This window comes from Anser cygnoides, chromosome 1 (genome assembly GCF_040182565.1).
Source record: "Anser cygnoides isolate HZ-2024a breed goose chromosome 1, Taihu_goose_T2T_genome, whole genome shotgun sequence".
NCBI lineage: Eukaryota > Metazoa > Chordata > Aves > Anseriformes > Anatidae > Anser > Anser cygnoides.
In genome coordinates, this window is record NC_089873.1 from 148,109,995 (window position 1) to 148,122,526 (window position 12,532).

The 12,532-nt window shown below is 46.7% G+C and overlaps 1 protein-coding gene across 1 annotated transcript; it reads right to left on the reverse strand.

Moving 5' to 3' along the window:
- Nucleotides 1-794: 794 nt before the first annotated feature.
- Nucleotides 795-11,539, reverse strand: F7 (coagulation factor VII). Its single transcript, XM_013197422.3, has 8 exons — nt 10,614-11,539; nt 8,378-8,538; nt 7,754-7,778; nt 7,557-7,670; nt 6,129-6,269; nt 3,305-3,411; nt 2,706-2,826; nt 795-2,536 (listed from the first exon to the last, which is right to left on the reverse strand). The coding sequence occupies exons 1-8, from the start codon at nt 10,681-10,683 to the stop codon at nt 1,995-1,997; spliced, it is 1,281 nt and encodes a 426-aa protein (XP_013052876.3). The 5' UTR covers nt 10,684-11,539; the 3' UTR covers nt 795-1,994.
- Nucleotides 11,540-12,532: the final 993 nt, after the last annotated feature.

Genomic DNA, 12,532 nt, shown 5'->3' on the forward strand with positions numbered 1-12,532 from the left:
TCAATGCCAGCGGCGTTGTTTTGCCACCTTTGCTCGGTGGCCTGTGGTGGGGAAGGGGTCCCCTGCTAAAGGAGATTTGCCCCAGAGCTGGCCTCCATCTCCCCGTTTTTTGGAGTCTCACTGCGTGGAGCCCAGTGAGGCCTCTGTGCGCCGTGGAGGCCACGGCTGCGGTGCTGCCAAGATCCTGCCCGTCGCGCCTGCTTCATCTCCTTTGCTTGTTTAAACAGGCTGTTACATTAAAGATATACTTAACACCTGGCTTTATTATGAAAAAGTCACGCTGTGCAGCCATTAATGCTGCTTGGGGTTTTTGTCCATGTTTTGCCCTTTTTCTGCAAGATGATCTGTTCATAAATATCAGTATTTACCCAGAAGTCATCCTGTGGAGCCTGGAAAACCCAAAGCTATTCTAGCTCGAGGGGCCTGGAGGGATGATTTTGCAATGCTGAGTGCCGTGTCTCAGTGAAAATTAGATTTTATTTGCTGGCTGTTGCCCTTAGTCACCTTTCTCCATGGGAATTTTCCCAATTTTCTGTTTGTTCTGCATGCTTCTTCTGCTGGCGTATATGATTTCCTTTTTTATTTTCTCTCCCCCCACTGTGTCTGATCTTGTTATTTCTTTAGGAATAATTAAAACCTCTGGGTTGTGTTTTCATACTCTAAGGCCTCTTGTTTCCTGAGTCTCTGGAGTTTGCTGCATTTCCCAATTCAGTTCTTAAATGAGTAGCCCACTGTTCTATTTCAGTAATGCAGATTATAGGACGTTCAGTATTGCATGGGGTATGTACCAGTCAACAGTAAGTGTCCTATTTAACTGATAAGCCTTTGTGATTGAGCTGATATTCAGCACGATTTGAATGAATCCAAAGCATAAGATTTACATAATGTACTTAAACTATTAATCCCATGTTCAGTTTCATCCATGATCTCCCTTACGTTTTTTTTTTTTTTTTTTTGTCTCATGCTTACATTAAGGAAACACATTTTGTAAAGATGTAGTCTGTGGCATGCTCAGAGCTCTTCAGGTTCCACCTTGTATATGTTAAGGCTTCAGAGAACTGTCTTTGGACTGTCTTTGTTTTGCAGATGATCATATTGTTCTCCTGTTCTGGCTTTAGGCCAAAGGACAGAGGACACCATTTCACTGTTAGATTATACTGGCCAACAGATTAAACAAACATTCCCTTTCACTTGTTTTCATTCTGTATTGATGATCATAATATCAAGGCAAAGATAAGATTAAATCAGTGGTGTTCTTCGCCGTTCATAAATTTAGGATTAAATATTCCACTTAATAGCCTTATTGCAGTAATATTTGGTGCCAGAAGACTAAAATCAAGTTTTCATAGCAGACCTGTAAATGTGGAATTAAACTTTTTCCAGCTTTCTTGTTCTGAAGAACAATTCTCCCCTTTCAAATATACCTGTTGCCACTACAAGAGAAAGCTACCTTAGCATGATCTAAAAGAAACTCTTCTTTCTTCTGCCATTGCGTCATATTACAGGACCCATCAGCACAGGAAGTTGTGAAAGCCAGAAGTGTAAATGTGTTCAAAAGAGATTGGACTTGTTTATGGAAGAATGGGTCCATTCATGACTATTCAGACTAATGCAACTTCTCGCTCAGGAAGCCTGTACATCACTGATAACCAGAGGCTGGGAGGGTAGCCCAAGGAAGGCTCATGGTGTGCTTGACACATTGCTGACAGTCTTTCTTTCAACATCTAGCTCTATTACAAAAAATGGATGAAGAATGAAAGGGACTCTGCATTGGGTTTGATACGGCCTTTCTGTGCCTGTTTAACATCTAGACATTCAAGTTTACAACAATATAGAAATTATTTGATGTATTCAGGCAGGCATTAGGCTCATTTTAAATCATCAATAATACCTCGTGTACCACATATCTAAGTTAATGAAGGAATACTTCAATACGAAAATGTCACAAAGGGATTAAGGGTCAATAACACTATCTGAAATGCCCTGATTCAGCATTATGAATCCATGGACTTCTTCAACCAGTCAATGTATTTGGATACCCTTGTATAAACCCCATAGGTGCCTTCAACAGCACAGCCCTTTCCCCAGCTCACAATCCCAGTCAGAAACCAAGTGTTCTTGTACTTCGTAGCATGAGGTCCACCGCTGTCTCCCTTGCAGGAGTCTTTAGTGCCAGTCAGGTCTCCTGCACAGAACATATTCTCTGTAATATTTAAGTCGGTCTGCTTCTCACATTCTTGTGTCTTTACACGTGGCAAATCAACTCTCATCAGGACAGAAGAAGTAGCACCTCCATCTAGTAGACGTCCCCATCCGCTCACTGTGGAGAACTTGATGGAGGACAGCTCATACACTGCAAACCGTTTTTCAGGCAAACATATTGGCACCACGTAATCAGTGAGATTCACAGGTGTTTCCAGTTTCAGGAGGGCAATGTCATTATTGACTTGTCCGTACTTGTATCCTTCGTGCATGATTATATTGGTAACTCCACTTTCTTGCTCAGTTTTCTCATCGTCATTTATTGAGTGTTCACCTGGAAAAGTTGTTGATTGCAAGTCATGTCAGACAGCAATTTGATTCTGTAGAGGTTTATGGAGATAGAAAGTCTCCAGACAAGCACTTTTTGGTTTTCACTCTGGTTTGTTAGAATGGGAAGTCAACACAAACACAGTTTGATGACGTGGGAAAGGGAAGATACATACCCAGTCTCACTCGAAGCTCTTTAACATGGGTGTGCTCCAAACAATGAGCTGCAGTGACCACCCACTCTGGGGAAAGCAGGGTACCGCCACATTTTTCTTTTTGATTCTGTATTATAAGGGCCTGCCAACATAAAACAAATTTATGTCCGTCTTCAGCTGTTTTTGATCTAAATCTTGGTTAAGTCAGATTTTATATTGCTTCTTTCTGTCATTTTATGCAACTGTGTTTGAGAATACTATGCCGGTTGTGTGGAGAATTTAGGAAGGGGGGGGGGGTTCCATCAACATTTTCTCCGTCTTATAGTACAGACCCTGCCAAGAGTGGCCAAGACTGTATTCCCAAGTAAAATTCTTGGCAGTAAGTTTAAGGACTGGGGGTCAGGAGACAGAGGAGGTTGTATTGCCACTCTACTATGAAAACAGACACTCCATAACAAAGCTAAGATGTGAGCTTGGAACACAGGTGAATCCGCTGGCTATGGATGAAGGGGGAATTTGATTGCACTTTTTATGGATTTGAACGTAACAAATTTAAAATAATGAATATAAGATAATGGTTTCACAAGAAAAAAAGTAATAAGAGGCTTCTGAAGACTCACTTGCCATGGACATTCACCTGGAGGACAGATGAAACCACCTACTATTCTCCCATCTGCAGTTGCATTCTTTTTTGCCAGCACTGGTATTTTTCCACATGGGTATTTCACTGGAAAAAAGAAAAAAAAGAAAAAAAAAAGATCAACAAGTGTGATTTCATTGCACTGAATTCACAGCAAACTAAGACTGATTCCTATAAACATCTTCAATGGAGTTTTGTGAGGTGAAAACCAAATTTCTAGTCTGGTTGCATGGGCTCTTGTAAGTAATTCAAAGCAGGTAGACAGACTTTTTTTTGGAAAAAGACAGATATAGTTTCACAGACAGAGAGCAGACACACAGGCAACACTGACATATATTCATGTATCACAGGAGCTTGCAAATAATACAAATGCTTAAGATATATGTCAGCACTGGGAGGTAGACTGCAGACTTGAGAGCAGAAGCAACTCTGTCAAGCCATGTAACCTGTGTATTTTCATTGCTGATTTTAACTCAGTTGTACTAAGTGTACAGCAACCATGGCATGGTGAGACCGCAGGCTTAAGTATGAGACATGCAGATTGCTATCCCTTGTTCGGGTGGACCCAAAGATCTCCTCAGAGCAGACACTATGTCTTCTGCTGTGCCTCCTAGTGTGCTTGGGTCCAGGTCATCTTTAATCCTTCCAGGCTGCACACCTCAGTCTAAGGTCCTTTTATAGCCCAAGCATGCACGTGAAGACTGGCAATAAGAGAAGCAAGTCTTGAGGACCAAACCTGCTACTGAGGTGCAGTGCAGAGGAAGTCTTGGTGTTTTTAGTACATCCCTCACACAACAGAGTTTTCCTTCTGTGAAGCAGAGGGTCTAGCACTGGATTTTTCTGGGGGGGTGCCAGCTGGCTGTGCTGTAACTGAATGCACCGTCCCTTACGTCCAGCAGCCATTCTGCAGTAACACTAGGATGAGAAGTGCTCTCTCTTTATCACTTTGTGAGCCAGGGCCCTACAGTCTGTGCCAAGCTGAATCCGACATCTCCACGGTTCTGTAATGGCCTGAACGTGCCTATTAATTCAGCTAACGCAAAGAAAGCATCAGGCTTTTACAAATACAGGCACGCTGTGGAGTAGCAGGACTAGCTCTTTTGGTGGCAGCTGCTGAAATGCCAGGACAGACGCAGCACAAAACCATGCCTTCTAATGCTGTATGCAGGGCAACACAGGTCCGGGTGCTGGAAGGTGCAAGCACGTGGTGAGAGATGACAGAAGGATGGTGAAGGGACTGGCAGTCTGGCAGCTGCACGGTTTTGTATTCTTGCACTGCGTGGTCAGCGATATCGGTATTTTGGCCCTCTGGAAGCAAGCAACAACAAATACATCATCCTCTCTATGCGCAGGAGAAGACGGGCTTTAAAGCCTGTGGGGAATATTGAATTCTTTGTTCTCAGCTTTTCCAAAAAGCAGCTTCCCCATCACATGATACTGCAGAATCTGCTAATAAGGGATAAGCACATTACCAGTCTGTTTTTTTTTTAAATGACATTGCTGTTGTTGAGAGCTAGGCTGTCATTATCAGTTCTCTGCATGAGTGCTCCATTGCAGTGTGTGCATGGGGGCATTGCCCCTCAGAACTACTTTTTTAGCCGTGAACACGTGCTCCTGCAGCTCTGTCCGTTGTGTGTGTGTCCCCAGGGGTCTCTTTTACCCGTCTAAGAAAGTAATTGAAGCAGGCATCTGCAACAGAGTAAAGTGCCAGCTTCTGTATTCGAAACACAATGAACTTGTGCTATTGTAGTCCCTGCTGAAATTTACCTTGTCAGATGAGTGAGAGAAATATCTCTCCATACTGTCTAGAGGAATACCAAAAGTGTATTGGTCCTACTAAATAGAGGAAGAGAAAAAAAGCTGAAATAATTATGCTAGCAAAATTTTACAGTCACAAATTCACATGGATTGGAAATCAACATTAAAACAACACTGCCACAAAATAATTTACCGCAGTGAGTATAAGCTAGATCAAAAAAAATGGACCTGTGAGGCCCAAAGCCCCTCTACTCAGCAGAAAGCCCTCAGCCTTACCCCCATATCCCCCAGATTCCTGAGTACCTGCTGCTCTGCTTTATTTGGACCACCTGGCCATGGGATGTGCCTCCACTGCTCAGTTCTTGTCTACTATATCGGGGGTGCACTCCCCACAGAGGAGGCAGGGGCTCAGCTCCCTCCTCTGTCCCAGGATGTTAAAACTCACATTCCCCACGTCCCAGAGGAGTGGACTTCTGGGGCCAGAAAAGAGGGGTCTGAAGGGCATCACTAGCGGGTGAGGACCTCACTTGAGAAGACATCCTGGCATGCAGTCTCCATGCTTTGAACCTTTGCCAGCTGAAGCGAATCCAGCTTCCTTATTTTCTGAGTGAGTGCTCTAGCTGCAAGCTTAATGCCCAGCAAATGGGTGGCACTACTTCTTCCTCCTCACACTTGAAGGTTTCGAGGAAGAAATGGGGTTCCTGCCCAGTTTTTCAGAGGAGGACTTGTGGGCCCCTTGCAAAGGGGAGTTCCCAGCTCAAGGGCCTGGGGGCACTGCACAACCTGCAGCAACTCAGCCGCTTCAGCCCCCAAATCAAGCTCAGCATTTCCCACCAGCACTTTTAGGGGTGGCTCAGTGCACACACTTTCCAGACTGCATTTTTTGGGTGCTTCAGCAGAAGCCCAAACCTACTGCTTTAGACTCTGTCCTTGAAGAAGAAGCAGGGAACTGACATCCAAGAGTTTTGCACCTCCTGACGTGTAGGTGTTGAAAAGTTTTCTTCCAGGGGTGGCTTAGACTTAGCATTGGGCTCGTAGTGTCTTACCTTGGGGAATGCAGGACACACCATCACTCGCTAAAGTGTAATCATCTGCGCAGAAGCACACTCGTTTTTTGGACTGCTCATCGGCACAATACTGCTCACAGCCGCCGTTGTCGTAAATGCACTTCAGCTTCTCAGCCACAGCTAAAGTCGGGGAAAGAGCATTAAGGTTTCTGAGTATGGATTTTGGTACTTAACAAGAGTGAATTATGACTTGAAATGTTGACAAGAAAGCAAGGCCGCCAAGCAGATTTCAGTGATTTATGTACAGTGATTTCGTCAAAAGCTACTACTGCTTGGCAAAAGCTCTGTAGGACTGGATTCCAGGAAAAGTCCATGCTTAAAAAGCATACACCTAAAATCAACCTGCATTCATGCAGCATCTGAGCTTCAGCAGTAGCACACTACACTTGAAAAAGGATGAAAGTATTGTGATTGTACCATCATAACACATGGCTGAAAAACTGAAAGTATATAGTTCCCATTTGGCACAAAGATGCTCTGGGATGGCCACTGAATAAATCACGTCATAAGAAAACTTATCTTTTGCAAAGTAAAATGAAACAACCTCTCCCCAGCCCGATTCTTTCACTTCAGCCAGCTGGGCAGCTGTACATACGTTGGTGTTTGTAGAAATCACTCCTGTATTGCCATGAGCTCTCTCTGGCCCAGAGGCACAAGAGGAAACAGTGCAAGGCTGAGAACGGGGTGGTCCTTGCACGAAGTCATTGTAGAAGGGAGAGAGGGCTCACAGATGCTGACTAGAGAGCTGCTGCGGTGCAGCAACAATGAAAAAAACAAAGCCTAGGAGGTGAGGAGGTGGTAGAGAAGGTGGTTGTGATCAGCTTAGCAGTACAGGGAGATGAGGGCATAATTTTTGTGGCTTGCTTTGAGTGATGGGCAGGTAATGAGCTGCCGTGGGAGCTGTGAGGCTGCCTGGTGAGACTGATGGGTGCCTAGTCCTCATCTGGGCTCACCATGCTCTGAGTGTAAGCGTGACAGTCAATTTGTTCTGCCCGCTGAAATCAGTGGAAAGACTTATCCTGGAAAGACTTTATTAATGCAGGATCCGTCCCCTCGGGCTTTGTACGACGCACATGCAGCATAGTTCTCATTCATTCACTGCACCGTGCTCCTAAGTCAAAGCAACTTCGACACTTGGGTAGGAAAATAAAATCCTCCTTTTCTCTCGCTGGTTCACAAAAGACAATTTTTGTTACAAAATCCTCAAAGGGTAATAATTGTGTTTCTTCTCTGCGGTGCCTGGCTGCCGGCTGGTTAGATCCATCATCCAACACCCCGGGCGGTGTGAACAGTGGCTGTCGCTGCTAGAAAGATGCCGAGCAATAATGATTGCTCCCACTCATCTCAGTGCCTTGCATTTGAATCAAGGATGCTGTTTTTATTTTGTTAAGCTATGTCAGTGCTGACCTTTTTCACAGCTTTTGCCTTCGTACTCCACAGGACAGCGGCAAACGTAATCCTGAAACTGGTCATCACAGCTCCCGCCGTTCTGACAGGGACTGGAGTCACACTGGTTGGGGTCTGCAAAAACATTCAGTGTCAGTCCAAGAGCGGCAGCAGCGGGAGCATTTTTGTGGCTGTTGGAAAACACGGAGTGCTCCTACCGGAATAGATGTGCCAGAACTCTTTCTGGAAGAAAAAGATGCGAGATTAGATTAAAGATGAATTTGCTCAGAAGTCCTACAGCTCTTGTAGCACAGGATGGCTTGCAGATAGCCAAAGTGATGCCCCATTTGCCTTTATAATTTATGAAAGTGTATATCCATAAAATATTCTACATTATTTTCCACATTCTATATTGTTTTCATGTGCGAACAGGGCATTGTGTAGTACACACAGAGAGGGTATCCATCAATGACCTCTGTATCGAGGAGGTGGGATGGACTGAAACAAACATTGTATAATGCAATAATTGACAGTATTGTCAGGCCTGGAATTACTGGAGGCCGGGGAGACAGCTTAGAGAGAAGCCACTATCCCACCATCCCCCAAATTAGTATTGCCACGTGTGGTCCATGCAGGATGCCCTCCGGCAGCTCACCCTGCTGCTGTTTGTCCCCCTGGAAATGTAAGACAAAGAGCCAAAGAGCAGGACACAAAGTGCTTTTTTTTTTTTTTCTTTTTTTCTTTTTTTTTTTTTCTGTAATGGTTTAAAGTGTCAAAGCAATAGGGTGTGTGTGGGGGGGTACACCTGACAAGGAGCGCCTGCCCAGCCCTGCGTTACTTACTGTCCTCTCATCATCACGGTAGATCTCTCTCGCTTCCTCAAAGGAACACTTCTCTTCCATGCATTCTCGCTCTAGTGACCCCAGCTTTATCTCTTCGAAGAAGCTATTGGCTCTTCGGTGCCTTTGTAAAACGCCATTTGCCTCTTCCCGCTTTAAAAAGACTGAAAAACAGTGGCGTGTTGTGTTTGTCGTACATTCGTGCACTCCAGAAGGAAAGGGCACAGAGGAAAGGTTTTCTGCTTCCCGAGCTGTTTATGACAAGCTGGGCAAATGCACACAGCTTTCCGAGCCTCCTTCCTCTGGCGTGCCTCCCATGTAAAGTGACAGCACATGGATTTTACAGAGCCCAGACCTTAAGAGAAGAGGGCATACTATACCAGTGTGGTGCCAGCGACTCCTAAAGCATCAGCACACATTGTGTTGTAGGTCTCAAAATGTGCAGGGCCGTTTCAGCTGAAAAGCATTTATCAAGCTTTATCTAGCACTGAAGTACATGGCAACACCCAGTGTTCCTGTACTCACTACACTAAGTCACTCAGTGACGGGTCAGCCAGTCAACCCTAACTCCCCAGTGCTCCATTCCTCACTGTTTTTAATCTCAAAACCTTTCGCTCTTTCACAGCACCACGGACTGGTTGAGGCTGTCAGGGCCCTCTGGAGGCCACCAGGCCCAAGCCCTGCCCCAGCAGGGCCACCCAGCGCAGGCTGCCCAGGCCCATCTCCAGGCGGCTTTGGAAGGCCTCCAAGGAGGAGACCCCACAGCCTCTCTGGGCAGCCTGTGCCAGGGCTCCTCACCCACACCTGATGGCATTGTCCCCATGCTGACCTGCTCCTCAGCTTCAGGATACAAGCACACCGCACAGTTATGCCCACCCAGCATAATTCAGGATAATGAACAAGAATTCTGCAAAGTACTTTTGCTCCACATAATACACAGCACCAGTCTTGAAATAATTCATTGTGTGTTTTTTGTTTGTTTGTTTTCTGTTGTTTCTTTTTTCCCCCCTCCATGTCAGTAGAGAATTCTGGAGCTTAGTATCGACAACTTACATCAGTACTTGCAACTTGAACCCATTTACTGTGGGTGGATTTGGGGATTCAGGATGGTGCATATGCCCTGCCTGTGCCCCAGGACATTCTCCACCACCACCACAGGACCCACAAAAGAGGGAGATTTGCCTCCAGCCTGCTGGGAGGACTTGGGGTGGCCTCTGAAGGACAAGACTGATGACCCCTGGGGATGTGAGTGTACACTCATAGGCACCCTCACAGGCATACACATAAACATGAATCCCGAGAGGGCCTAGTTTGGTCTGGTGAGTTCTTTGCCTCTTGGCATCAGTGTCAAATCAGGACATTTGCCGAATTACATGTGAAATACTGGTCATTTTCCCCATATTTCAAAGTTACTTAAAGGATTAAACTATTTTGTGTCATGCATCTAATTTATCACAGGGTGTTTCATAAACATTTGTCCATTGCAGGAATGTCAGCTGGGTTGTTCTGCTGTGATTTTTAAATCAGGCTGTATGCATTTAATATGGCTTTCTTTAAAGGTTTATAATTATGCTGAAGATACATTACATATGTATCAACGCACGTGGATACTGACACCCTCCCACTTTCATTCCTGCGTTCTCCACTTATTTACATTGGAACATTTTAGACTTTGCTAAAAATTTCTTCCAGCTTTGTTCATCACAGTTTGAGAGACACAGTCAATGGCTACCTGAGAATCACCAAGCAATTTCTTCTGGTTCTGCTGTACTAATTTGGTTGCTGATTTTCAGACACATCCTGAAACTACCGAAGAGCTGCCACCTCGCTCCCATCTACTGCAATGGAAACATAGCGGTCTTCCCCTCTTTAATTTCTTGTCAGCTGAATGAGAGGCTATCGATTCTCTGCTTTGAAAAATACCATGGCTCAGCATGAAATAAAAATAAATCTAGGTTCCTGTTTTCACCTCATAGGCAGGCAGCTGATGGTTGACCTGCTGCCTGTGCAGTGAGGTGATAGATGCGCATATGAGCGTGGAAGGGATTTTCCTCAGCTGGCAAAACAAGCACACGGCTGCCATCACTGAAAGCAAACAAGAGCCTTCGAACAGCTCACAGGCACAACCAGAGGCAGGACAAACATTTCTGTGTGCAACAGCACTCAAAGCTCGCAGTAAGGATTATGCCAGTGTATCAGCAGAGAGGTTTGCTGCCAGTAAATGTAATTGCAGACGTACCTGCATCCAGAGAAAGTGGAATCAGCAGCGGAAAGCAGAGAAGCAAAGCCACGCACTGCCTGGAAACCATGATGAACCCTACAAGTCGGCGTCCCAGCGGCGTATTGACATTTCAGCAAGGACTGTTTGGCCAAAGAGCTCAGCTTCAAACGCTCGGAGCAGAGGAGGGGCCGGCGAGTCATGGAAACCAGGAACGATCCGCGCAGAGAGCTGAGCACGAGGGCGCCTGCAAATCCTGCACCGTGTCCTTTCTGCACCAGCAGGGAGCTTGCTGTCGAAGCACGCTCTCCTGAGCTGTGCAAAGGCTGTGCTGATTGCAGAGGCTTCTACCCTGCCCCTTTATTTTCCATCTAACAGGCCTTTTTCAGGCAAAAAATAAATGCCAGGCCCCTGTGTCTGTATGGCACTGTGCTGGCCGTGTCACCATCCATGCAGAGCTGCAGCAGGGCATTTGTCTCGACCAGGCAGGCCAGGTACAACCTGTCAGGGATTTGGGGGATGACCAAACTGCTGACATCCCCCTTTTTCCCACCTCCCAGTCACCAGTGGAAACCCTGAACTTCTGGCTCAGATTACTTGGAGACACTAATTAACCAGCAGAAGTACCCTACATTGGTTTCCTGTGGCTTTATTGCAAGATGCCTGTGCCTTGCAAGCTGTACCAGCTCGAGGAGATGCGGAGCTGATCCACATTGCGTTTCATGAGTAATGACAGGGCTTCGAGGGGCTAGTCTGCAAATCATATTATATCTGGGGAATAAGCAATCCTCTGATTTAACGGAAATCAATTAGTGGCATCACAGCAGAGAGCTGACAACAGGCTTAGGTAAATGTTGACTTCAGATAGCAGGGAGGTAAAGGGCATGTTTGCCCATGAGAAGCGAAGCAGCCCTGAGGGCTGGGGCATCCTTCAGGCAGTCCTCCCCTCGGTTGGTGCGGAGGAAGGAGGGCTGGCTCTGCACCTCAGCCTTGTGGCCCTGAAAAGCCCCAGCTGTGCTGCTGCTTTGCTGCCAGCGCTCGGCTGAACTTCCAGGAAGCCGCCATCGATCGGACAGCTGGGCTCCCGGCCACCCTTCGCACGCGTTCCTGCTGCTCCATGCCACGGCTGGACATCCTGCTCTGAAACTGGTTTCCTGAGAGGAGGCATTTGGGCACGTCTCTGGATGGCAGCTGGGCTCCCAGCATGGTCAGAGATGGTGGCAGGTCCCGTCCCAGGGCAGGGGGTGGCAGCTGGGGTACTAAAGGAGCTCTAGCAGGCCCAAGCTTTCTGGGAAGCCCCTCCGTACCTCATAACCTGCCAACATGGTCCTCATTCCTTGCTCACTTGCCTACGGCAGTGAGCTGAAAACAGCTAGGACATGTTCAGCTTAGCGAAGCCTAGTTTTTCAGATCTGCTTGCAGACATCTCCCTCTGTCGCGTCTTCTCGGGAAAAGCTGCACCCCCTGTCTGTTTGAACACCAGGTGCCTCCTGCGCCCTAGGCCAGCCCAGCTTGGTCCCTGTCGCCACCCAGGGGTGTCTCCTTGGGCTGGGTGGGATCTGCCAGCACCCTGCTAGGGGCTGCAGGTGGTCCCGCTCCACAGCCATGGCACCACTTCGCTGGCTTCTCTTCCTTGATGGTGCACAGGCTTCTGTACATCCTCTAGGCCTGAGGCAATGCCTCCCTGCTCTCTTTCTCCCTTGCCAGCCTGCACACGTGAAAGATTTTGTTTTTACTGCTTGGGAATACAACAAAACCCATTGTTATTTCGCAGGGAGAAGTCCGAGTACTGGGAACAACAGTCGGTTCCCATGGGGCCAGCCCTTCTTCCAAGAAAAATTCTTGAGATTAGATGTCATCAGGGGTGGCAAGGAGGCCTGTGCCCATGACAAGAGCCACTGGAGATCCAGCTGGACTTCAGGACTTCATGGCAGCTCTTT